A 23913-nucleotide genomic window follows, 5' to 3' on the forward strand; every position below is an offset into this window, starting at 1 on the left:
CTGCCATGGCAGAGACACCTTCCACTGTCCCAGGCTGCTCCAAGCTCCATCCAGCCTGGCCTTGGGCACTGCCAGGGATCCAGGGGCAGCCACAGCTGCTCTGGGCACCCTGTGCCAGGGCCTGCCCACCCTCACAGGGAACAATTCCTTCCCAATATCCCATCCATCCCTGCCCTCTGGCAGTGGGAGCCATTCCCTGTGTCCTGTCCCTCCATCCCTTGTCCCCAGTCCCTCTCCAGCTCTCCTGGAGCCCCTTTATGCCCTGGCAGGGGCTCTGAGCTCTCCCTGGAGCTTCTCCTCTCCAGGTGAGCACCCCCAGCTCTCCCAGCCTGGCCCCAGAGCAGAGGGGCTCCATCTCTCCCAAATCAGTCCATGGTGATAATTTGATATCTTAAAGCCTGAAAATACCAAGGAAATTAATTTATTGTGTAGACTCCGAACTGTGTAAAGGGAAAGGTGAGAGTGTAAATGCGACAGGGATGTCCCTGAAGGTGGGACCCAAGTGCAGGGCTATGGTGAGAAATTTCTCTGCTGGTCAGAAACCATCGAAGCTGAAGTGTTTGCCCTGTAGGAAATAGGCTGGAAGGAGTTTGGAAAACAAAGTCCTTGGAGCCTTATCTTGAGCCACAAGCAGATTGTGTGTGATTGGGAACGTGGGAACTGGACGGGAGGGCCGAGAGCTGAGGGGGCAGCAGTGCAAGCAGAGGTGTCTCAGGAAGAGTTGGAGAAGTAAAACGGGCAGGGATTGGGATTTCCTAATTTGTTTCGGTGTCTGATTTTGGGCTCTCATGGGAGATCAGATGTTCTCCGAGGTCTTGAGGCACAAGCAGAGGAGCACAGGGGCTGTGGCCTGCTCTGTGGAGGAGCAGAGGGGCTGTGACCTTCTCTGTGGAAGAGCAGAGGAGCAGAAGGGCCCGTGACCTGCTCTGTGGAGGAGCAGAGGAGCACAGGGGCTGTGACCTGCTCTGTGGAGGAGCAGAGGAGCACAGGGGGCTGTGACCTGCTCTGTGGAGGAGCACAAGGGCTGTGACCTGCTCTGTGGAGGAGCAGAGGGCCCATGACCTGCTCTGTGGAGGAGCAGAGGAGCACAAGGGCCCATAAGGGCCCATGACCTGCTCTGTGGAGGAGCAGAGGAGCACAGGGGCTGTGACCTGCTCTGTGGAGGAGCACAGGGCCCATGACCTGCTCTGTGGAGGAGCAGAGGAGCACAGGGGCTGTGACCTGCTCTGTGGAGGAGCAGAGGAGCACAGGGGCTGTGACCTGCTCTGTGGAGGAGCAGAGGAGCACAAGGGCCCATGACCTGCTCTGTGGAGGAGCAGAGGGGCTGTGACCTGCTCTGTGGAGGAGCAGAGGAGCACAGGGGCCCATGACCTGCTCTGTGGAGGAACAGAGGAGCACAGGGGCCCATGACCTGCTCTGTGGAGGAACAGAGGAGCACAGGGCCCATGACCTGCTCTGTGGAGGAGCAGAGGAGCACAGGGGCCCATGACCTGCTCTGTGGAGGAGCAGAGGGGCTGTGACCTGCTCTGTGGAGGAGCAGAGGAGCGCAGGGCCCATGACCTGCTCTGTGGAGGTACAAGCAGAGGAGCACAAGGGCTGTGACCTGCTCTGTGGAGGAGCACAAGGGCCCATGACCTGCTCTGTGGAGGAGCAGAGGAGCTGTGACCTGCTCTGTGGAGGAGCAGAGGAGCACAAGGGCCCATAGTTGCTCTGTGGAGGAGCAGAGGAGCACAGGAGCTGTGACCTGCTCTGTGGAGGAGCAGAGGAGCACAGGAGCTGTGACCTGCTCTGTGGAGGAGCAGAGGAGCTGTGACCTGCTCTGTGGAGGAGCAGAGGAGCACAGGGGCTGTGACCTGCTCTGTGGAGGAGCAGGTCCAGGCAGGGCTCGGGTTAAAGCATAACTCCTTCCTGCCGTGCTCGGAGCAGCAATCTGGGCTGGCCTGGGCTCGGCTCGGCCGGTCAGCTGCTTCCCAGGGCAGGGGACACTCGGGGCAGCGCCGCCGAGCAGTGCCCTCTGCTCCGAGCTCTGCACAGCGAGGACAGCCCGGAGAAAAGCGGAGAGCGTGCTTTGGGAAGGTAATGGAAGGAAATCTGTGTGTTTGTGCTGGGTGGGCAGCGCTGAGGAAGCTTGATGTACGTGTGGTTTCTGCGGAGAGGAAACAGAAAACGTGAGGAGACCCTCAGAACTTGTGGGTGCGAGCGGTGCTGAGCCCTCCGTGTGCCGTGGGAAGGGGAAAATCCCATGGATCAGCTGTCCCACAGGGCTGGGCTCCTGTCGGCTGAGAGCAGGGTGGCATTGGGGTGTTTGTAAACATCCTTTGGGGTCAGTGTTGTCACTGCCTGTCAGAGACCACCCTCCCAGTCACCAAAAGTGCGTCTGACCTGCCAGCAATCCAAGCTTGATTCATCCCTCTATTTGTGGCTATAAGGAAGGCATTTGTCATTTAACGCTTAATTATTCACCAGGAACACCAGGAAGGCCGAGATAAACCTGGACAGGTCGCCTTCAGCCTTTTTCTCTGGGGATGGATTCGTGGGAAGTGTGAGCTCCCAAAAGGAGCTTTTATTTTGGAATCCGGGGGAGCGGGAGGAGGCTGCAGGGAAGTGTGCCCGAGCTCCTGCTCCTTATCGGGGTCGGGAACAAAAGGCGCTCTGTTGGGACTCCAGCTCGCTCCTTAAGCCTCCCGGCTCCCCTGGACTTTGCTTCCCTCCTGCCTCGCAGAAGCAGCTCCCGGAGCTGGCTCTGGCTCTGGCTCTGGCCAGGATGTCTCCACAGGTGGGTTTTTGCGAGCTGACACAAAGTGAGGAGGGATTGGATTTCCAGAGGTGCCGGGAAGGGGCAGGCTGGGAATGCACCTGACTTGTTATATGGGCAGATCCACCTGATTTTTTTTTTCATGGGAATGGTTTAGATTAAAAGAGGAGAGATTTAGATGGGATTTAAGAAGGAATTGTTTCCTGGGAGGGTGGTGAGCCCTGGCACAGGGTGCCCAGAGCAGCTGTGGCTGCCCCTGGATCCCTGGCAGTGTCCAAAGCCAGGCTGGATGGAGCTTGGAGCAGCCTGGGACAGTGGAACATGTCCCTGTCCATGGCAGAGGTGGGACTGGGTAGAACTTTAATGCCCCTTCTAACCCAAACCATTGCACAGTTCTGTGATTCCATGGGCAGTGGTGTAACCTCACACTCCTCTCTGCCTGGCTCTCCCTGGGGGAGCTGGACCAGCAGGGACAGTGCCTGCTGGTTTTTGGGGTGCTGGGGACAGCCTGCCAGGTGTGCTGTTTTGTGAGTTGGTTTGGGGTTTGTTTCTGGGCTGGGTGAGTGTTTTCAATTTGCCCCAACAGCTGCAGCACGTTTCTCTTGCCCAGCCTTGATGGAGTGTAACAACCCAAACTCCAGGGGCTGAGCTGTGCAAGCTGCCTTCACCCAGGGCTGAGCAGAGGCTCCCTGGTTTCCCTGAAAAGCTGGCATTGCCCGGGTGTGTGGGAAAAGGGCAATATTCGGACCCAAAGGTGGCAGGCCCCAAAGTGTCATTTCAGAGGCTGAGCTGCCCTGGGCTGTTCCAGGGCTTTGGAGCCAGCTGCATTAATATGGGATATAAGCATAACTGTGTCCCTTCTCCCTGGCTGCCAGCCTGGCACTGTCATTGCTGTCTGGGCCACAGGGTGTCCTTGGAGGGGGATTGTTGTAACTGATCTATCTCCTCTGCATCCTGTGCGCAGTCAGGGCTGGATTCTTCAGAACAGGCTCACACTGCTGGGAAAACAGAGTTGTTTTTCCTTTTCCTTGTCACTCACCTCCCCTCCCAACCTTCCGAGTGTTTGTGTTCAAGGACAGCCGAGCTTTGGGATGCCAGGACAGCTCCAGGGACAGCCCTGCCTGGAAGGAACCTCCCTGGGAGCCAGACTTTGCCCTCCTTTCCAAGGCAACGCCTTGGCAGAGCTTGTGCTGAACCTTCTGTCCCTGCTTGGACCTTGTAGAATTCCCAAGAATCCCTCTCCTCACACTGCAGCAGCTTTTTTTTTAATCCATATGTTTTTATAGCACTTTACAACATCTAATTAGGTAATCTTTATTCCCATATGTCATGAGATGCCTGGGATGGATGAGCTGCTGCTGGAGAAGACTCCTAAAGGCACCTCACCTGTCTCATCAGGACACATTACATCATCTCAGTGCTGATTACACAATTTATTTCCTTTTAGAAGCAGGAGTGCTCACCTGGGCTCTCAGATCCGTGGAGTTTCCCTGAGCAGGCAGAGATACCTCTCTGTCCTGTCAGCCAGGTGTGGCTCAGGGGAAATACCTGCTGGAGGAGCTGGGTTTGGGATTGGGAGCCTCTGTCAAACCCTGATCCTGTTCCAGCTCGGAACTCTGCGTGTGCCTGAGTCCTAGTTTTAATGTCTGAGGTTTGCCTGAAGCACTTCAGGGTGTGTTTTATTCGATAAAAAAATCAAAATGCACTGATATTGGTGACACCAGCCCCTCTCTGAACGTGGCACCAATGTTCCTGGCAAGTCTTCTGGGGTGGGTGTAGCCCAGCCTGGCTGTCCTGAGCCCATGGACGTTTTTTAAGTGTGCATTTGGCTTTTTTTAACCCGGAAAAAAATGTTTACTTTCTGCTCACAGGAAGGCAAAGCTGGCTGAAGGGGAGCTGTGGCAGGGGGATTTGAAGGGTCAGTGCACAAAACAGCTGCTCATGAGGCCATAAATAAGAACCTTCTGTACCCACACACTTGCCCAGGGACAGAGATTTGGCTCTGTCAGGCATTTGGCAATACCTGAACCTCCTCAGTTTGCCTATCTCCTCCTGGCATCTCTTCTTGAGGTTTAGTTACTGATTCTGCGGTGGAATCTGCAGCAAAGTTCTCCACGCTCGTGCTCAGGAGAAGGACTTTGTTTACAGTTTCAGCTGCTTCTTAACTCATTGTCCACCCAGGTTTAATTTTAATAGGGCTTTCTTGCTTTTGAAACCTCACCTAGGCTGGTATCACAAAGGAGAAATACAATTTTCAGGTAATAAATCAATGCATATCTTCGGTGTGGCTGAAGGACAATGCTTGATGTGCTGTGCTGGTGGCTTCTCGTACTCCAAAAGTGTTGCTCCCAAATTCAGCCTGTCCATGTGTGTATGTCCCACCAATGAGGAGTTTTAGAACAATTTAATACAGAAATCATAGAATCATGGAATGGTTTGAGTTAGAAGGGACCTTGAAGGTCCTCTTGTTCCAACATCTGATTAAGGGCACTGTTCAGCTCCTGGTTTGCTTCATGTTGAGAGGGTCAGCAGTAACCACAGCAGGGTTTCTAATCAAATTACTTGTGAATTGGAGTGTTTGGAGGTTTTTTGGCTTCTTTCAATAGTTGTCTTTACTCTGTACTCATTATAGTACTTCAAATTGCTCATTATAATACTTCAACCTATGCTTAAATTTAAGCTTTTTCAGTGAGAAGGAGGGGGGCGGGGTTGGTATTTAAAAAGCAACCTTTATTTTGTAGTGTGCAAGTAAAATTCTTTCCAATTTGGCATGAAATCTTTTTCAAATAGGCAAGAGGGAATGTGCAGCTGGGGGTGGCTGCTGTCACCTCTTGGGCTTTCTCTGTCTGTGACCAAGCCAAGGCAGGTCAAGCCTCTGCGTCCCCTTGTCCCTCCTGCTGGAGCATTAATGGTGTTTCTAGAAAGTGCAGCATAAATCCAGTAAAGCACTTAAGCAAGTCCCAGCTTTAGATGTGTATGTGGTTTTGGTGGATTTAGAGGCTTTTGTTTCTCTCTGCAAGACAGGCACAGGCTCTGCCCTGGTGGAGTTCATTGGAACTTCTGACTGGTGAAGTTCACTGACTTCAGACTCCAGCTCTGGGCAGGTTTGTGTTGTGTTTAACTTCAGGGAGGTGTCCTGGAGGTGCTGGTGTCCACAAGGCAGGTGGAAGCTGAGCCAGGTTTCCAAGAGGAGCTCCTGGCTGTGTCCATCCTCCTGAGTGTGGTGGGCACAGAGGCTGGGAGAGCAAAGCAGGGCTGGACTGAGTCACTTGGCTGCTCCCAGTGGCCACATGGAGTGGGAATTGCTGTTGTCAGCTCTCTCTCCATCCCTTCGAGGGTTTCTATCCCTTTTTGCCCCTGGAAGTGTCCAAGGCCAGTTTGGGTGGGGCTTGGAGCAGCCTGGGGTAGTGGAATAGGCAGGGAGTGGAATGAGATGGGTTTTAAAGTCTTTTCCAATCAGAACCACTCCATGATTTTATGAATACAGTGCTTTGAGAAACATCATTTTCTCAAAAATCTTTGGAAAAAGCCCTGAAAGCTGTTCTGTACACCCTGGCAGAGGAAAAGGGTTTTGCTTCAGTCATGCCTGCATTCACACTGCTGCTGCTTTGCTCTGCTGCTGTGCTGGAGGGGCCACCAGGTGAACTTCAGGTGGAGCAGATGCTTTCCATGAGCAGCTCTTCACCTTCAGGTGGGGCAGGAGGGCTCCCATCCCTCTGCCTGACCCCTCCGGTGACAGGGGATCAGCTGGAGCTCGCCACCAGCACTGGCAATCCCAAAATTCCTTGATTTGCTCCCAGGCGTGCTGGGGAAATCCCCAAATCTTAGGAGAGGGGCTGGCACTGTGAGGGGTAACAAGAGCTTTTGGGGGGTTCTCCTGCTGCTCCCGTGGTTCTCCAGAGATCAGGATCAGGAGGGATTGTCCCTGCCCATGTGTGGGAGCAAACAGGCAGCCCTGAAGCTGATCACTTGCCTGGGGTGCAGAGCTGGAAAACGCAGCTCTCCTTGCTTGTATCACAGTCTCTTAAAACACAAACCCTGCTGCTTTCCCAGAGCCTGCTCAGTGATGGATTTGAGATGCTGCTCCAGCTGATGTGTGGAGATTTGAGTCCCTGCAAATCAGAAGCTGTAATGAAGATTTAGAAACAGTTATGTGCTGTTGAGGGATGGAAGGTTTTACTAGACAGGACCAAAAAAAAAGGTGCTCCAAGGGCTAATTGGGAGTTTTGAATGGTGGTTTTTGCATGGAATTCAGATTAATAATGACATGTCCTCTTGGAATGGGGTGGGAGAAAGCAGCAGTGATGGGAATGGCTGAGTCAGCGGTGGGTAATCCCTCCTGCCCTGGCCAAATCCATCCTGGCTCACAACAAAACCTCCCTCCACCTCTTGTTTAGTCCCTCTGTGTGTGATCTGCTTCCCAAGCCCTGCAAAGGCTGAGGTGCACCCCATGGTACCCACAGAGAGCACCTGTGCCTGGGGCGATTCCAGAGGTTGGATTCCTGCTCTCAGAAACGCAACACAATGAAAATCCCCTCATCCACGTTCTGTCTGCTCTGCCACGAACCCACACAGCTGTAGGATCTTATCATTTTGCTTCTTGTGTGTTGTTTTTTTAACCAGGCAAATGAGGTGACTGACAGTGCCTACATGGGCTCGGAGAGCACCTACAGCGAGTGCGAGACCTTCACGGATGAGGACACCAGCACCCTGGTGCAGCACGAGATGCACGACGAGGTGGAGACCGACAGCGCCATCGACTCCACCGTGCACTCGGAATTCACGGATCCCATCGAGGAGCCGGAGCATGGGTGAGGAGCAAACCCCCACACGGGGCCTGGGGAGACACAGCCCGAGGGTTTCACACCCAGCGGGCCGAGTTTGTCCTGCTGGAACTTGGGTTGTTCTTCTGGCGCCTTGGGAAGGCTGACCTGGAACAGAGACCAGACAGAGCTGAAGAATAAAGGAGGGATTTATTAGGAGGCCTCAGTGGATCCACCTTGGGAAGCACAAGAGCCCAGCCAGGGCTACACCTCAGGTGAATCAAAATGGTCACAAAATGCACAACTGGTCACAAGGTCTCATATTTTTGTAAGTTCTGGTCCATTTGCGTATTGAAGTTAATTGTCCAGTTATAGCTCCAGCCCATGAAGTCCCATCCTCCTTGTTTTTCTCTCTTCAGTTCATGTTGTTTCTGCTCTTGGGCCTGAGATTTGGCTCATTTGTCCTTGGTGCCCAGCTAGAGCAAGAATTGTTTTGTCTCCCTACTCTGTGCAGAGAGCTCACCATCCCCTAATATGAAGCCCAGACCCACACACTAAAGCAGCACAGAATCTGAAAAATATAAAAGCTAAAACCTGAGGCATCACTTTGTGTTTGTAACGATGTGCAAGACTAAAATAGCTCTTCTGGAGGAATAACGAGAATAATTAGGCTGGTTTGTGTAGGCTGGTTTGGAGCCCGGCCTGGCAATCTCTTTGAGTTAATCGTTGCTTGCCTTGGGAGATCTTCTGTACCCTCATTAGCATCTTTAACCTCTAAAATAACTTCTCAGGTGATCCAAACACCTGAAAGACTTGCAGTTTTTAATCTATCACTTAAGCCAGAAACACAACATATAATTTTCCAGTCAGGAGGGGAACTCGTTCTATTTTTGTTTTCCCTAAAAACATGCGTGTGCCCTTTGATGTGCAACCACCTCCTGTAATAACTGGTTTGAAATCTCTGCCTGGAGCACAGAAACGTGAGCCAAGATCTCCTTCCCTGGGTCTGAACCGCTGCTGGCGAAACTGCTCGTGGGCCCACCTCATTTTTGGAGGAAAAGTGGGGTTTGGGGTGAAACTGGGATGCTGGCAGGCAGCAAGGCAGGGAAGAAGTCCTTTAGGATCAGAATCAGAGAATGGTTTGTGTTGAAAGGGACGTTAAAGCTCATCTCATGCCACTCTCTGCCATGGGCAGGGACACCTTCCACTAGACCAGGCTTCTCCAAGTCCCATCCTGGACACATCCAGAAATGGGGCAGTCACAGCTTCCCTGGGAAATCTGTGCCAGTGCCAGATTAGTGCCCCAAGAACACAAATCTACACCAAAACCTCTGGAATCATCTTTGTTTAAGGTCTGTAGCACACAGGATGATGTTTGTCCCTAAACACAAGGCCCAGGGTTGGTGCTCCAGGGACTGCTTACAGCCCCAATGCTTTTTGTGAGCTCCGAGCTTCCCTCCACCCCACAATCCCATCTGGGGATGTTGGAGAGGCATCGAGCAGCGCCGTGCCCCGGGGCTGAAAGGGTGCTGTGGATTAGAGCAGAAATGGGATTATCCAGCTGGGCTCTTCTCGCCACAGCGGGCTCAGTGACAGTTAAATTGGGAGATAATCAGTGTGAGCTCCCTGCCAGCAGCACGGGTCCCTGCAGGGTCATGGCAGCCTGTGTGCGCTCCTGCCCGCTGGGGAAGGCAGCCTGCCTCCGACTCACCTGCCTGTAGGTACAGAACTGCCTGGGGAACGGGGTCTGGGAGATCAGCTTCTTCCTTCCCCGTGCTTGCCAGCTGTGGGGTCAGCAGCACAGGAGGGATGGGCTTGTTGGAGAGAGTCCAGAGGAAACCACGGAGGTGCTCCAAGGGCTGGAGCCCGGCTGGGAGAGCTGGAGGTGCTCACCTGGAGAGGAGAAGCTCCAGGGAGAGCTCAGAGCTTCTGCCAGCGACTAAAGGGGCTCCAGGGACTGGGAACAAGGGATGGAGGGACAGGACACAGGGAATGGCTCCCACTGCCAGAGGGCAGGGATGGATGGGATATTGGGAAGGAATTGTTCCCTGTGAGGGTGGGCAGCCCTGGCACAGGGTGCCCAGAGCAGCTGTGGCTGCCCCTGGATCCCTGGCAGTGCCCAAGGCCAGGCTGGATGGGGCTTGGAGCAGCCTGGGACAGTGGGAGGTGTCCCTGCCCATGGCAGAGGGTGGAATGTGTTGAGCTTTAAGGTCCTTCCAGCCCAAACCATTCTGTGATTCCCTGTTACCCTAGCTATGGCCTTGGGAAGGTCAGATGTCCTTTGGGTGCTCTGTCCAAGCACAGTGGGGCCTGTTCCCAGATTGTTAAATGTGTGCAAATTCCAGGGAGCCAAAGACTTAGTTTGATTTATAGATTTGAAAGATCTGAAATGGGAACCTGTGGGAGTGCTGAGGGTTAGTTTTGGTACCATCAGACCCCACACAGGAGGACACCTCTGTGCCCAGGGACAGCCAGGGAGTGCAGTTCCCCCCAGTGCAGCTGCTGGGCTGAATCAGAGCTTCAGCATCACTTTTCAGGAGCTCTCATACCTGAAATGGTTTGAGCTTAAAGCTTGTTTAGGCTGTGTGTAGTGAAAATTAGTTGGACTCTGGATCCTGAAACTGCCTGAGTCTCAAGGTGGGAATAGGAAATAAAATTTACTGCCCAAAGCACCCAGGTTGAGGGTTTCCAGGTTCCTGATCAGATCTGCATCTGTACAGTGCTTATCAAACCACAACCCCGAATTTAGAGTTCTGGGCTTGGGTTTTGCTTCTGAATTAACAACTCCACCCCCTGGCTTCTATTCCTGGAGAGATTTCCACTGCTTTTGGTGAGGGTCTGACTCACCACAGGGATGGATGGGTTCCAGTGGATCCCACTGTGGAATACTGGTGCTTCTCAAGGGCAGGAGGAGTATGTGCAGATGCCCACAAACTGGGCTGGATTTATTTGTGGTTAAATAGAGATCTGGAGGGTTGACATGTTTTTATTAGCAGGATGATGGCAAATCCTTCAGATGGAGCAGGTTTTTGGTCATAAATGGCTTATGTGTAATCTTTTTTTCTTTCTGGTTTAGTCCAGCAATCTGCTCATACCCATTTCCCTCTCCTAGCCAGTGCATGGAGATAAGGGCAGAGCCAATACCAATTTCTATAATAAGGCAATATTATGATGATTTTCAGTGTAGAATTCTGGAGAGCAAAGTGTTGTTAAACCCCTCAAAACACAGAGCTGTGACTCACAGCCCTGTGGCCACCTTCACAGCCCAGTTGTTGCAAATCCCTCCTGCCTTTTCTCCATCTTAATTTGAAAACTTCCATAGTGCTGGGCAGGAAAGGGGGCTTGGCATGGTGGGCAGGCCCTGGCACGGGGTGCCCAGAGCAACTGTGGCTGCCCCTGGATCCCTGGCAGTGCCCAAGGTCAGGCTGGATGGGGCTTGGAGCAGCCTGGGACAGTGGAAGGTGTCTCTGCTATGGCAGGGGGTGGAATGAAATGGGCTTGAAAGTCCTTCCAACCCAAACCATTCCAGGCATTTGTGTCTCCATGCAATGGAAAGACTCTTCCAGGGACAATGACTCTGCTGAGCTGTGTCCCCTCAGGAGCAAGGGACATCCCAGGAGCTGTGCTGGGTGTGTTCAAGGTTTGCTTCGAGGCTTAGCATGCTGCAGCCTTCTGGCTCTGGTGTTAAAAACACACGGAGCAGCATTCCCCACTCCAGGATTGTCACACAGTGCTTTCCCAGATGGAGCAGGGAAGGGGCTCCTTTGTCTTGCTGGGGGTCTGTCCCAGCTGCCTGAACCCTCCCTTCCCCAACACCAACCCCAGGAGTTATAGGGTTAAAGCCTTGAGAGGATTAGGCAGCAACAAGCAAGTGTGAGCCTGGCACAGGCTGCTGTGGAACTCACAGCATTTCGGATGGGGCTGGGACATGCCCAGCTCTTTCTCTGCCATGTCAATCACAAAAACTGGTATTTTAGTCAAGCAGGGGCTTGTCACCAACCCTGGGCACTGTCCAGCAAGTCGGAGTGTCCCCAAATCCTGTGTTGCAGCTCCAGTGGAAAAACTTGGTTTATTGGGGAAAAAGTCACCATAAACTTCCCACTGGTGCCTGGGTTTTTTCTGTCCTGTCCTGCTCTGCCAGAATGGGACACATCACTCGCCTGGTGGGGTGGGTTGACCCTGGCTGGACACCAGGCACCCACCAAAGCTGCTCCATCCCTGCCCTCCAAAGATGGACAGGAAAAGAAAATATAACAGAGGGTTCATCAGTTGAGATAAGGACAGGAAGAAATCACTCATCAAATACCATCACGGGCAAAACAGACTCGAATTGGGGATATAGATTTAATTTATTACTGACAAAATCAGAGCATCCTGAGTCCATCCCATGGGTTCTCCAGGAGCTGCTGCCCCGTGGGTCGCTCTGCTGTGGGGTCACTCCTTCAGGCACAGCCTGGGTCCCCCACAGGGTCACAGATCCGACCAGGACCCTGCTCCAGCGTGGGCTCTGTGGATCCCTGCCAGGACCCTGTCCCAGCACAGCTTCCCACGGGCTCACAGCCCCTCTCAGGCACCCCCTGCTCCAGGCCTGGGCTCCATGGGCTGCTGGGACACAGCTGCCTCCCCATGGGAATCTCAGGGCAATCTCAGCTCTGGTGCCCAGAGCAGCTCTTGACCCTCTCCTGCCCTGCCCCGCAGAGCTGTTCCTCTCCAGTGGTCTCACCCCACTCTTCTCTGCACTCAGTTCACTGCCCCATCCCTTTTTTGTGTTTTCCCTCTCAAATCTGTTATCCCAGAGGTGCCACCGCCATTCCTGGTGGGCCTAACTTCAGCCAGCAGCGGGTCCACCTTGGAGCCACCTTGGAGGGATGGATGTGGGGGACGCTTCCAGGGATGGGCTCTGCTGGATGTGGGGGAAGTTTCCAGGGATGGGCTCTGCTGGATGTGGGGGACGCTTCCAGGGATGGCCTCTGCTGGATGTGGGGGAAGTTTCCAGGGATGGGCTCTGCTGGATGTGGGGGAAGTTTCCAGGGATGAGCTCTGCTGGATGTGGGGGATGCTTCCAGGGATGGGCTCTGCTGGATGTGGGGGAAGTTTCCAGGGATGGGCTCTGCTGGATGTGGGGGAAGCTTCCAGCAGCTTTTCACAGAATCCACCACTCTGGTACCAAGTGCTGTCCACACAAAGCCAATACTCTGCAAAGAGGATGTCCTGGATGCAGTGGAAAGGCTGCTGTGCCTCCTCTAACATCTGCCTGTCTGCTCCCACAGGTCCCATCCCCACGAGCTGGCCCTGGGCTCCGAGCTCAGCCACTCCATCGTCACCGTCATCAGCGGGGAGGAGCACTTCGAGGATTACGGGGAGGGCAACGAGGCCGACCTGTTCCCCGAGCCTTTGTGCAATGGGGAGAGCAGCTTTGGCAGCTCCTCCTTCCTCTCTCCCAGGTAATGCCCTCACTCTGTTCTGTGGGACAGGGCTTTCCTCGGGATTTGCCAGCCAGGGGGCCTGGCAGAGTCTGGATCCAACGGGATAATGGGCTTGGAAGTGGAAGAGGAATTCCCCCCCTCAGTGTTTCCTTTCCCTGGTCAGTGCCCATCCTGTGACACCCAGCAGGACGTGGAAGAGCTGAAGAGCTGTCTGCATTTCCAGTGTCACATTCCCACTCCTGTTAGAGATGTGGCTCCTCACTGAACCTTCCAGGAGAGAAAACCACCTGCAGCTTTACCCCTGATCCTGCAGGATGCCTCTAATGGTTTTTTTTTCTTTTTTATTATTTTGGTCTTTGATGCAATGTTTGGTTGGATTTGCACGAGCTGCAGCAGCATTCCTTCTCTGGGGATATCTAGAGCAGAAAGCAGGCTATAGCATTTCCTCCTTGCTTTAGGGTCTGAAACCAGGAAAAGTCAATTTTCCAGCCTCAGCAGGGTGGGCTGAGGAGCTGGTATGGTGGTACACACCCCATCAATACTTTCTTTCTAAAGAAAATTAGTAAAAGCTGGAATCTCATCCAGTCCTGCAGACCACAAAGTGTCGGGGATGACCCGTAACACTGGGAATATGTTCCCCCATTGAAAGCACATCTCTGCACAGGGCAGAAATGTTCCCTGCCAGCCACTGCTGAAGACAAAAATATACTTCTTTCTCTTTGGAATGACACATTTGTGCCTTTCTGCAGCCGTGTAAACTTCTGAGAACTTCTTTTTTTTCCTGTCTTCCCGTTTTCTCCCAGCTTCCCAAACCCCTTCATGGAGTTTGGACAATTCTGGTTGCACAGGGCTGGTAGGGAAGAGCAGGTCAGGGCTCATTTCTTTTTGGCTGGTGCAGCAGCAATGTTAGAGGTGTTAATGGCAAATAGGAGAGTTGCTGTAAAGAATTCCTAAGCTTTTCCTTTAGGAAACCAGTGCTCCAGCACTGGGATACCCTGCACAGTCTCTGATCCGTGCTTGTCCTTGGCTTGCTCCGTGCAGGAATGTAGGACTGGCTGTGCTGGTGCTGTGGCACAGGAAGAACTCTGATTAAAACCCAGCCTTGGTGTTCATTTTCCCTTGAGGATGAACTACCAGCCTCATCCAGAAGGCTCCTGGCAAGAAAATACCCAGCTAAAGGAGCTTTTCAATCACTTGAACTTTTTCTTTAGCATCAGGCCAGAGCCCCCAGTTTGCCCATGCTCCCAGTGTTCCAATCTTGCTCTGCCAGGGCACCATCTCTGCTCTGCTCTGTCTCTGGATCTGATCCACACCTTATCCCATCTTCCCTCTGCTGGGAGGGACTCGCTGGGCACGCAGCCACACGGGTTGTGGTGCTTTGTGCTGGGGACTCTCTGCTGGGGCTTGCTGGGGAGGGAGGCTGGAGATAAACCCTGCAAAACCTCTGGAGTCAGGAATGTGGGGCTGTTAGAGTCCAAGGATTTCCTCATGCCTCTCAGGTCTAGCCTCCCCTTGGATTATTGCTGGGTTTGTGAAGCCCTTCCCTAAACATTCCCTGAGTCTGTGCAGATCTTCTGACTTCGGATAGGAAGGGATAAGACACAGGGAATGGCTTCCCCCTGCCAGAGAGCAGGGAGGGACGGGATATTGGGAAAGAATTGTTCCGTGGGAGGGTGGGAGGCCCTGGCACAGGGTGCCCAGAGCAGCTGTGGCTGCCCCTGGATCCCTGGAAGTATCAAAGGCCAGGCTGGATGGGGCTTGGAGCAACCTGGGATAATGGGAGCTACCCCTGCCATGGCAGGGGGTGGGGTGGGATGAGCTCTAATGTCCTTTCCCACCCAAATCATTCCATGCCTGAGCAGCCCCAGTGTGTTTAAGGGGACACAGGCTGTCCCTGGTTCAGGCTGAATGGGTTTTTTGGTTGTATTTTGGCTGTATTTTGTATACGAGGAACAGCAGCATTTTTAAAGGGCCACACACCCTTTCTATGTTACAGGAGTCTCTAAATGGGAATAATTTCTAGAAATTCTCCTGCCACAACTCCAGAAGATAAGCACAAACCCCAAGAGCCTTCAGGGAGCACTGTGGGGTGCAGTGCTTCCCTGCCCAGTGCTTGTTTCCTTGTTTGTGATCTCTTCTCTTGAGTCTTCCCTTGCATATCCATCCAGTAGGAAAAGCCTCTTTGCAGCTCTCAGTGGGAAATAAAGGGAAAAGCTCCTTGTCTCCATCCCAGCCTCCAGGAAGCACCAAGGACCTGTGGAAGACAAATGTTGCTCCAGGAGATGGAGGGAGGCCCAGGGAGGCTCTGTATTGCAGAACCACAGGATCTGCTGAGCCGGAGGGGACCCATCAGGATCCTGGAGTGGGTGGGGACAGCCCAGGGCTGTGCTCTCACCCACTGCACGGGCAGGGAGCCAGGGCAGCCCGAGGCCAGGAGGATCTGCACACACCCCAGGAGCTGCCAGCCTGGCCTGGGGCTCCTCCTCCACACTTCTCATTTTGATTAATGCTGGTTACATTTGGGTTCCCACCTGGCCCAGGCTGCACCACCTGGGAAGGGAATGCACCCAAGAGCACCCAGAAAAGGGACATCCCTTCCCCCAGGTGCCACATGGCTGCTGTCACCTCTTCCCTGTGCAAACCCTGAGCCACCAACCCGTCTGCTGCTGGGAGAAGGTCAGACCTGCCTGGGGCCAGACCTGCCCTGGCATAGGGGGAATGGTTTTCAATTAAATTTTTTTTTTCCAGGAGTGGGAAGAGATGATAATTTGGCATTAGCTGTTGTCCAGCCTGTCTGAGGGGGCTGGGAAATACTGTACAGACAGCACAGACTCCTGGGCTGGGGGTGAGCCAGGGCACCCTTGGGATGCCCTGGGCCAGGAGTTTCTGGTGTGTTTGTGTGTCCCAGGATTCACTGCCCCTTCCTGATGCCTGTTAGGTTTATCTTGCTTGTGTTTGCTCACACCTTTACCTGTCTCTTATCAAACTGCTTGGGTTTTTCACTATTTAACCTTTCTGTGATTCACATCCGTGGCTTCCAGAAGCAGATTTTCTTACAGGAAGGATTTGTGGAGTCTGGCCCCAAATGAACACAAACCATTTGCTGTTGAGAATCCCTCCTGTCCTGCCCAAATCATGAGGAAGTGTCTCCCATCTTCCCAAGCTGTGAAAGTCCTACAGACCCCCATGGCCCTTCCCAAATGGCATTTCCTACAGGAACACAGCACTGCTGCTTGGCTCTTCTGGGCTGTGCTTTGGAGGAGAGAGGGCTTGAACTGCACCTGTCCATTTAATCTTGGCTTAAAATCTGTTTGCAGTGAAAATCTGACTCTGTGCTTTACTAAGGTGGGTCTGCAGCAGCACAGCTGCTCTACTTTTAAAGCATCCCACTGGAAAACGGGACTCTGACCAAAGGATTATGAATCCCACAATATCCTGAGTGGGAATAGACCCACCAGGATCATCCAGTCCAGCTCCTGGCCCTGCACAGACACCCCAACAGTCCCACCCTGGGCATCCCTGGCAGCGCTGTCCAAGCACTCCTGCAGCTCTGGCAGCTTCGGGGTTTTGCTCATTCCCTGGGGAGCCTGGGCAGTGCCAGCACCTCTGGGGGAAGAACCTTTCCCTAAAATCCAGCCTAAACCCCCCTTAGATTCAGCCCTGGCTGACAGCACCCAGTCCTGCAGTGTGCAAGTTCATTCTTCACTTACTGAGACAAACCAGGAGCCTCCTGAGACAGATTGCCTGGAAAATCCTGTTGGAAAATAAACTTTGCAATGGTGCAGGTTTGTGGGAAGCACTCACCTCACCTGCCCTGGGCTCTTGGGGATTGAAATTGGCTCAGGGGTTTGGAAATGTGGGCCAAGCTCAGCTGCTGGGAGTCTCTGGGAGGAGAGTGATGGAAGTGTTCCTAATTATCAACTATATAAATTCTATTGAGCAATTACAAATTATCAATTAGCTACATATTGTTATAAACTATTCTAAATTAGGAATTATCTAGATATTATTATAAGCAACCCCACATTGGCTTTAATTTGACTTTGAAAATCATAGTGGGAGGCAACCCAACCATCCCTGAGTTTTTAATTCAAGTTTCATACCTCCCACCAAAAGTTCCCCCTACCTTGAGGTACCCTGAGCTTGTGGAAGCCACGGCTGCAGCTGCTGCCTGAGCGTTCTGTGCTGCTGACATGACCCTTGTGCTCTCTCTAGCACCAATCCGCTCGCTGTCAAACTGCACAGCATTCTCACAGATGAAGCTTTTGAGTTTTACTGTAGCCAGTGCCACAAACAAATCAACCGCCTCGAGGATCTTTCTGCTCGCCTGAATGATCTTGAAATGAATAGGTAACGGGGCTCGTGTGCGTGGCCATCCCAGCCTGGGAGGGCTGTTCTGGCTGGGAAGGCTCTCCTTGTCTGGCACAGCTTTTCCCTCGCTCCGTGCTGCTGGGGAGGGGGTGAGTTTCACCCAGCCACGGAGCCTCTGCAGGTGCTCATGGTGGTGGGGAGCTCGTGGAGGGTGAGCAGGAGGTGCCTTTAATGCAGGCAGGGGGCTGGCAGACAAGGAGATCATTCCCTGCCCTTTGCATGCCTGTGCATGGTGGGTTCCGTGGGAGCCACGAGCTGGCTGTGTACAGTATTTCTGTCACCGAGGAGAGACTGGGAGTGGTGTGGAAGGGCAGCCTGGAAGGGCAGAGACAGCCCATCCTTCTGCTGCAGGAACAACATGAAGGCATCAGCCTGCTCCACAGGAATCGGGGGCAGTAAAATCCTGTCTCACCCAGCTTCACCCCCAGCCTGCCCACCCCGGGGTCACCATGGGCTGGGGAGATGTGACAGACACCAGGAACATTAGGAGGTTTTGAATGGCATTTTGGGGGTCTCCCAGGCAGCAGCTGGATGTGTTTTCTGAAGAGTGGAGATGGATTTCTGCCTGTTGATTTGTTCATTCAGAACTGGTTGCAGCCCTCTGGGTAGAAGGAGGTGACATTGGTGATAAATCTTTCTTCTCTTGGCTATTGTGGCCATTCAAACCTGGTTTTTGTCCTGTTCTTGGTCTCTGTGTGTCCTTTGCAGGGACAATGTGATCTGGGAGCTCTCCTGGTCTATGGGAGGAGAACTGGAAAACAAATAGGAGCTTGAATTTCATTCTTTTTAATGAAAAAAAATCTCTCCCTTTATTTTTCTTGGCTAAATAGTTGTGTTTGCTGTTGGAGGCCTTGAGGGTCAGTGATGGGTCTCAGGTTATGCAGGTATTAAGGAGAATACTGGTTTTACCTGGAAGCCCCACTCCATTTCAGGTTTTCTCCACGACATCTACTTGCAAAGATGAACTAACACCTCAGAGCCTCCTGTGATGGGTGAGATTCCCTGTGGAGCTTCTCTGTCCCGTGCTCATGGTGGGAATTCCATAGGCTTTGATTTGCCCTGTGAGTAGGTGCAATTCCTTCATGTGTTCAGGGTTTCCCAAGTACAAATTTACTGGGAATATGTTCCAAGGGCCTTTCTGGAAGGGGCAGTGCCCCCACTTTGTGTGCTGTGGATGGGAGGTGTCTCCTGCAGCAGCGTGTGGGACATGCAGGACCTGCTGCTCCTCCCTGTATCACCGCAGAGATGAGGCCCTCAGAGCAGGGGAGAAGTCCTGGAGCAGCAGGAACTGGACCAAAATCTGGGACAAGCCTGAAGACACCTCCTCCAGGGGATTCTGGCAGCTGGGATGAAGCCCAGAGCACCCCAGAACAGCCTCACTCATTAAAACTGCAGGCACATAGACAGTGTTTTTATCCTTGGAATAAACTGGGGAGCTTGCTCCCAGCATTGGGGTGCTGCTTCCCGAGCCCACAGCATGGGAGAGCAGGGAAGACTCCTCCAGGAGCTTGGAATGAAGTGGTTTGTGCCTCTGTTTTGTTCCAGTGCCCTTGCTGGTGTCTCAGCTTTTGGACACTGCAGGTGCCGTCACTTCCCCAGGAGCTTTTTCCAGAGGAAAATATTTTCCCCCCAGTGCTGGGGCCATTCCTTACAATTCCTGGCAAACACCAGGGCCTGACCTCCTCCCCTTGGGTGCCGAGCAGCCTTGAAGCCCAGCCAGCAGCAGCTCTTGTGCTCTCTGGAAATCTGGGATTTGAGGATGCTCTTTGACCCGAGGGCTGGTCACCCTGACAACAGCCCCCAGTCAGGATTGGGGGTTGCTTTACAAAGCAAATTGTCCTAAGCTATTTTTAATCCCTCCTTCGAAGAACTCATGTTGCAGCTCCAGGCGGGAGTGGACTTCCAGATGATTTTGTTTGTTATTTTTTCCTAAAACTGAGCTAAGCACCAGGGAATGCAGTTGCTGCTTCTTGGATTGGTGCTGTTCCTGCTGCCATGGCTGAGTGAGGATTTGGTGTGGCCCAGTGGCACCTTGTGACACCAGCATGGGTGGAAGCTGAGGAGTGAGATCCGAGCCCTGTCCACTTCCCCAGCAGCAGTCAGGACTGGAAGACTGGAAGGAGCATCTCAGCAAGGAGCTGGTTCTGGAAAAGGCTGGTTTTTCTCCGCAGGGGAGAGCATGCAGCCTGTCCCCTGCAGGTGGGACACGGTGACACAGCCCTTGGCTGCTGATCCTGTGGTGACACCGATCCCTGACCGCTGTGGTATGGTGGCAGCTGGCTCGGACATGGATGCAAGGAGTGATCCCCATCAGTTATCTGTGAGAAGGAGAGAGAGCTCATCCCCCTCCACTGCAACAGTGCCCTGCTCAAAATCCACACAGGGACACCACCAGCAGCTCCTGAAGCCTCTGAGCCAGGAGCAGGCAGCACTTCCCAGTGATCCAGAGCCCAGGAGTGGGATGGTGGCTGTGGAAGGGCAGAAGGATGGATTGGTCCAGTAGGATCATGGCTGGATCGTTTGGGATCATGATCCAGTGGGATCATGGCAGAAGGATGGATGTGCCATTGGTCCCCAGTCCAGGGGAGCTCTGGGGGTGGCAGGGGAGGTTTGGGGTGCCCTGGGGTGCAGGACATGTGGCTCAGTCTGCCATCAGCACCGGGCTGGAGCCCCCCCAGCTCCCTGCTATTCTTAGCTCTTTGCTTGGGGATCGGTTTTCAGGCAGGGATCAGCGGGAGAGCAGAGCGTGGCAGGGGGCAGCGAGCTCTTCTCCAGCATTATTCCATGTGCTTTGTTATTCCTTGTTGTTCAGCACGGGAGTGGCCCCTCTCCTGCCCTTTCCAGGGGTTTGGGGGTGCATGCCAAGGGCTCCCTGCCAGAGCAGAGGATGTGCCCCGGAGTCCATGCAGTTTCCTGTTTGCCTGGCCCTCCACTGTCAGCTTTTCTAACTCTTTCCTGTTTTTTCTTCATTTTGCAGCCCAAATAAAAGACTTTCCAGCAAGAAGGTGGCAAGGTAAGCTCATACTCCTGTTGTTGTTTGCTTGATCCGTGCGAGCTGCCGGCTCCACGGAAGGAGAACTCAAAATAAGCTTGGGGAGTTGTAATTCTGGACATGTTCCATAGTGCTGGGGAAAAGCAGGTTTAATTCTGGTATCTTTTTTTCTGGAATGGGGGTTTCTCACTCATGCACACGGCTGGAGGCTGCTGGCAACCTGATTTTTTCCAGGAAAAAATGGGGGGGGCTTTTCCTCACGCTCTGTCCTGCCAGTGCCGTAGCAGGGGGCACATGGAGGAGGGAAGGAGTCTCTAGAAGGACATATCCCTCTGGGATATGCCCCAATCTGGGATCCCTCCCAGTATCACCATGTTTGTAGAGTTCTGCAGGACCAGACCAGTCAGTACCCCCACCTGGAGGGATTCTCCAGCACCCCAAAAATTCCAGCTGCCTCAGACAGCTCTTGGTCCTGTTGTACTTAACTCCATGTCACCCTCAACACTTGCCTTTGTGGGAGCAGCTCACCCTGCTCAGGGGTCAGGGGCTCTGGGGCACTGGGTGGGCTGCAGGTAACTCTGGTTTAATGGTTTAACCCTGGTTTAGCCCTGGTTTAAGCCCAGGTTTAATGCTGTGCTGCTTCTGTTCTGCACGACCACCTCGTGTGGTGTCAGTCACCTTTTCTGGGTGGGCATTGTGACCCCTGACTGCACAGGGATATTGGATATATTGGATATATCCAGGCAGTTTGCTGTGATCTCTGGAGCAGAGGGTCCTTCCCTCCCCTCTCAGTGTCACCTGGTGCTCACCTTTCCTCTCCCAGCTCCCCCATCCCTCCTGTTCCCGTGCCATCATGATTTTAAGGATAAACTAACTCTTACCTCACTGTTCTGCCTCTGCCACGCTCAGGAGGGAGATTTCCCTCTGCACTTGTTGGATTTCTCCTTGCTGGATTCCCAGCAGGACAGGGACACTGTGGAGGAGCAGGCAGCTCAGTTTGGGAATGTTCCTGTTCCTGAGACTCACTCTGCTCCCTGTGCTGACCCTGCACCTCTTCCTCCCGCTGTGCTCTCACACCTTTCCCTTCTCCATTTTTCCTGCACTCAGCAATCTCCCCTGGCACGGTTCCCCCCCTGGAAAGGAAGCAGATCCTTGATATTACATTTCCTACTTCCACTCATCTTACTTTCTCGAGCTTTGTTAAAAACACCGGCAGGAAGGAGGGCTGAGGGGAGCAGCCTGTCCCCAGGTTTCCTGTTTTAGGACTCGTTTTTGTCCCGTGCCTGGCACAGATAATTTTGTCAGGATTTGAGTTAAACTTTTGGGAATGAGCTACCCTGTGTTATGGGGGATTGAGCCCTCCTGGCCCTTTGCTTTTCTGAGGCAGGGATGTGTGGGCTTGCATAAATATTAGTTAATTCAAGAGCAGTCAGGTTTGGTTTGTGATAAGGAGGGAGATAACAGTGTTTTGCTGAGCCAGATCCTTAAGCTCAGCCCAAAGCAAATCCTTTATTGCAGATACTGTAATTAGTGAATAATCCCAAAACATTTGCTTTTAGAAAATTGATTTTATTTTGGTAAGGGCTCTTTCCTCACTTTTCTTATCCGGGTTCTGCTCGTGCCAAGAAATCTCAGATGCTTAAGCCCTGTTGTTCTTGGCACAATTTAAATGACAAATGTGCCTGAGACTTTAAAATCTAAATTTAAACTGAGGGTGAGGGTGCAAAATCAGGCTGTGGTCTCTTGGTAAATGCCAGTTGTGCTTAGTGAGTCCTGGCATGAACAAGCTGTAGTGGGTGGAATTCAAGAGCCAATGGTACAAATTCCTGGGAAAAAACTGAGGTTTAAAGAGACCTCTGTGGTTTTGTCATCTGTCCTCTGCTCAAAGCAGAGAGCAGAGTGTTCTCCTCCTGCCTGGGGTTCCAGGGCTGGAGCACACCATGCCGAGGGTGCAGCCCCGAGGAGCCCCGCTCCAGGGTGTCCTTTAGCTTGTCACAGAGCTGGGGACACCTCTGTCATGAGGCCTCATTAATGATTAACTGGGCTGGGGGGGCACAGCAGCCTCAGGGGGGTTTGCCCCTCTCCCTCCCCTTACACCCTCACTTCTTCCCAGCCTTATCAGCACTGGGAGTACTCTGGCCTTTGCTGGATAATCCACAGCCTTGGGACTGGGCTGCAGAAAGAAAGTGGGAAGAGGGAGCCCTTATCTCTTCCCATTCCAAAGAGCAAGGATCCCGGTGTGAAGTCCTGGGAGCGTGTCCACGTTGGATTTCCCGGGGAGCTCCGTGGTGAGGGGACACGCAGCACTCCCAGGAGCAGGGCTGCCACATCCCTGGGGCACAGGCTGAGGAGGGCGGGGGTGGCCAGGGGCTGTCACCTGGTGTCACCATGGTGCTGGGGCTGATGCTGGTGCTGCTGTGGGTGGGGGTGGTCTGTCTCTGTTCCAGGCAGCTGCACCAGACCAGCTCGCTGGCCGTGGGGGTGATGGAGGAGTCCTACCGGGACAACCTGGAGTGCAGCGACGAGGACATCACGGACAAGGTGAGGCCTCCCTCCCTTCTGCCCTGCCCTCAGCCAGCAGGATCCCGCTGCTCTTGCGCTGCTGCCGCTGAGCTTTTCTGGGGTGTGGAGAGGAAAGGGTTCAGGGGGTGAGTGAGGTCTGTGTTACCCTGCAGGATTCAGTGCCTTGCAGTGCTCCAGTGCTCCCAGGTAGGATCAGGCTGAAGCTCCTCTCTGTGCAGATGGGGCATGGGGGGATGGAGGAGGAGAGGAGCACTCCAGGAGCTGTGCAGGGCCAGGAGGTGACACTGGATCTCCTCCAGAGGCAGTGGATTCCCCCAGAGTGCTGGGAGGAGGAATGGGCTGTTCACAGGCAGCATTTTCACTTCTCCTTCACACAAGAAGATGTTCTCAGGTTCTGCTTTTCTGAGGCAACCCACCCAGTGTGAAACAGGAGCTTCCTCTTCTTAGCACACTCCGCTCGTGCTGTCAGGGTAGAGTTGGTTTTGTGCTGGTGCTGATGACTTTTCGTGGGGTATTACAAGAAAAGAGTTGTAGGATAAGATGGGAGCACAGAAGAGATTTTGTTTGAGTATCCCTAGTTAAAAAACAGGGGGAGGAGGCTATGGGAAAGAAGCTGAGATTGTGTAGATATGTACTGAAGTCCTGAAACTCCTTGGAAGTGGCTTTTTATCTCTGGAATAGGAATGTCCTGAGGAGCTGTGCGTGAAAGAGAAATGTGTATGTGTGGCTACACTTGGAAATAATTATAATGCAGGGAAGACCTTTAAAAAATCAATAAAAATCAACATTTTTCCAAGGCTGGAAGTTGAATAAAATAGTTGGGTTCCTAAAGGCATTTGACTTGGGAAACCTTTGATGGAAAGGGCACTGCTGGAAAAGGCTTTGTGTGTCTGCACAGCCTCTTTACTACTCCCATGTCTCCTGCCCTTCTCCCAGAGCCATGGTTTGGCTTTTCCAGACATGCTCCTCATTTCTTCTCTTGCAGGATTGTTTTCTATGGAATTTGAATGAATTAAATGCAAATATAGCTGGAATAAACCCTGTACAGGTACAGGGAGAAAATCCTCACCTCTGGTCCTTCCC

General features: G+C 53.0%; 1 protein-coding gene across 9 annotated transcripts in view; it reads left to right on the top strand.

Annotated features, from left to right (window-relative positions):
- RAB11FIP3 (RAB11 family interacting protein 3) overlaps positions 1–23913 on the top strand; it is an 81397-nt gene that overhangs the window by 46902 nt on the left and 10582 nt on the right. For 4 of the 9 annotated variants that reach the window (XM_072935606.1, XM_030284930.4, XM_030284927.4 and 1 more), the window contains 5 exons: positions 7379–7566; positions 12789–12962; positions 17160–17294; positions 20293–20328; positions 22755–22848. In XM_072935606.1, the coding sequence (XP_072791707.1) occupies positions 7379–7566; positions 12789–12962; positions 17160–17294; positions 20293–20328; positions 22755–22848 (627 nt within the window). Of the gene's footprint in view, positions 1–1934; positions 2077–2563; positions 2777–7378; positions 7567–12788; positions 12963–17159; positions 17295–20292; positions 20329–22754; positions 22849–23913 lie in introns of those variants that run through there. The other 5 variants (XM_030284926.4, XM_072935604.1, XM_072935603.1 and 2 more) reach the window with 4 other exon arrangements.

The sequence above is a fragment of the Taeniopygia guttata genome, chromosome 14 (genome assembly GCF_048771995.1).
Source record: "Taeniopygia guttata chromosome 14, bTaeGut7.mat, whole genome shotgun sequence".
In the NCBI taxonomy this organism is placed as follows: Eukaryota; Metazoa; Chordata; class Aves; order Passeriformes; family Estrildidae; genus Taeniopygia; species Taeniopygia guttata.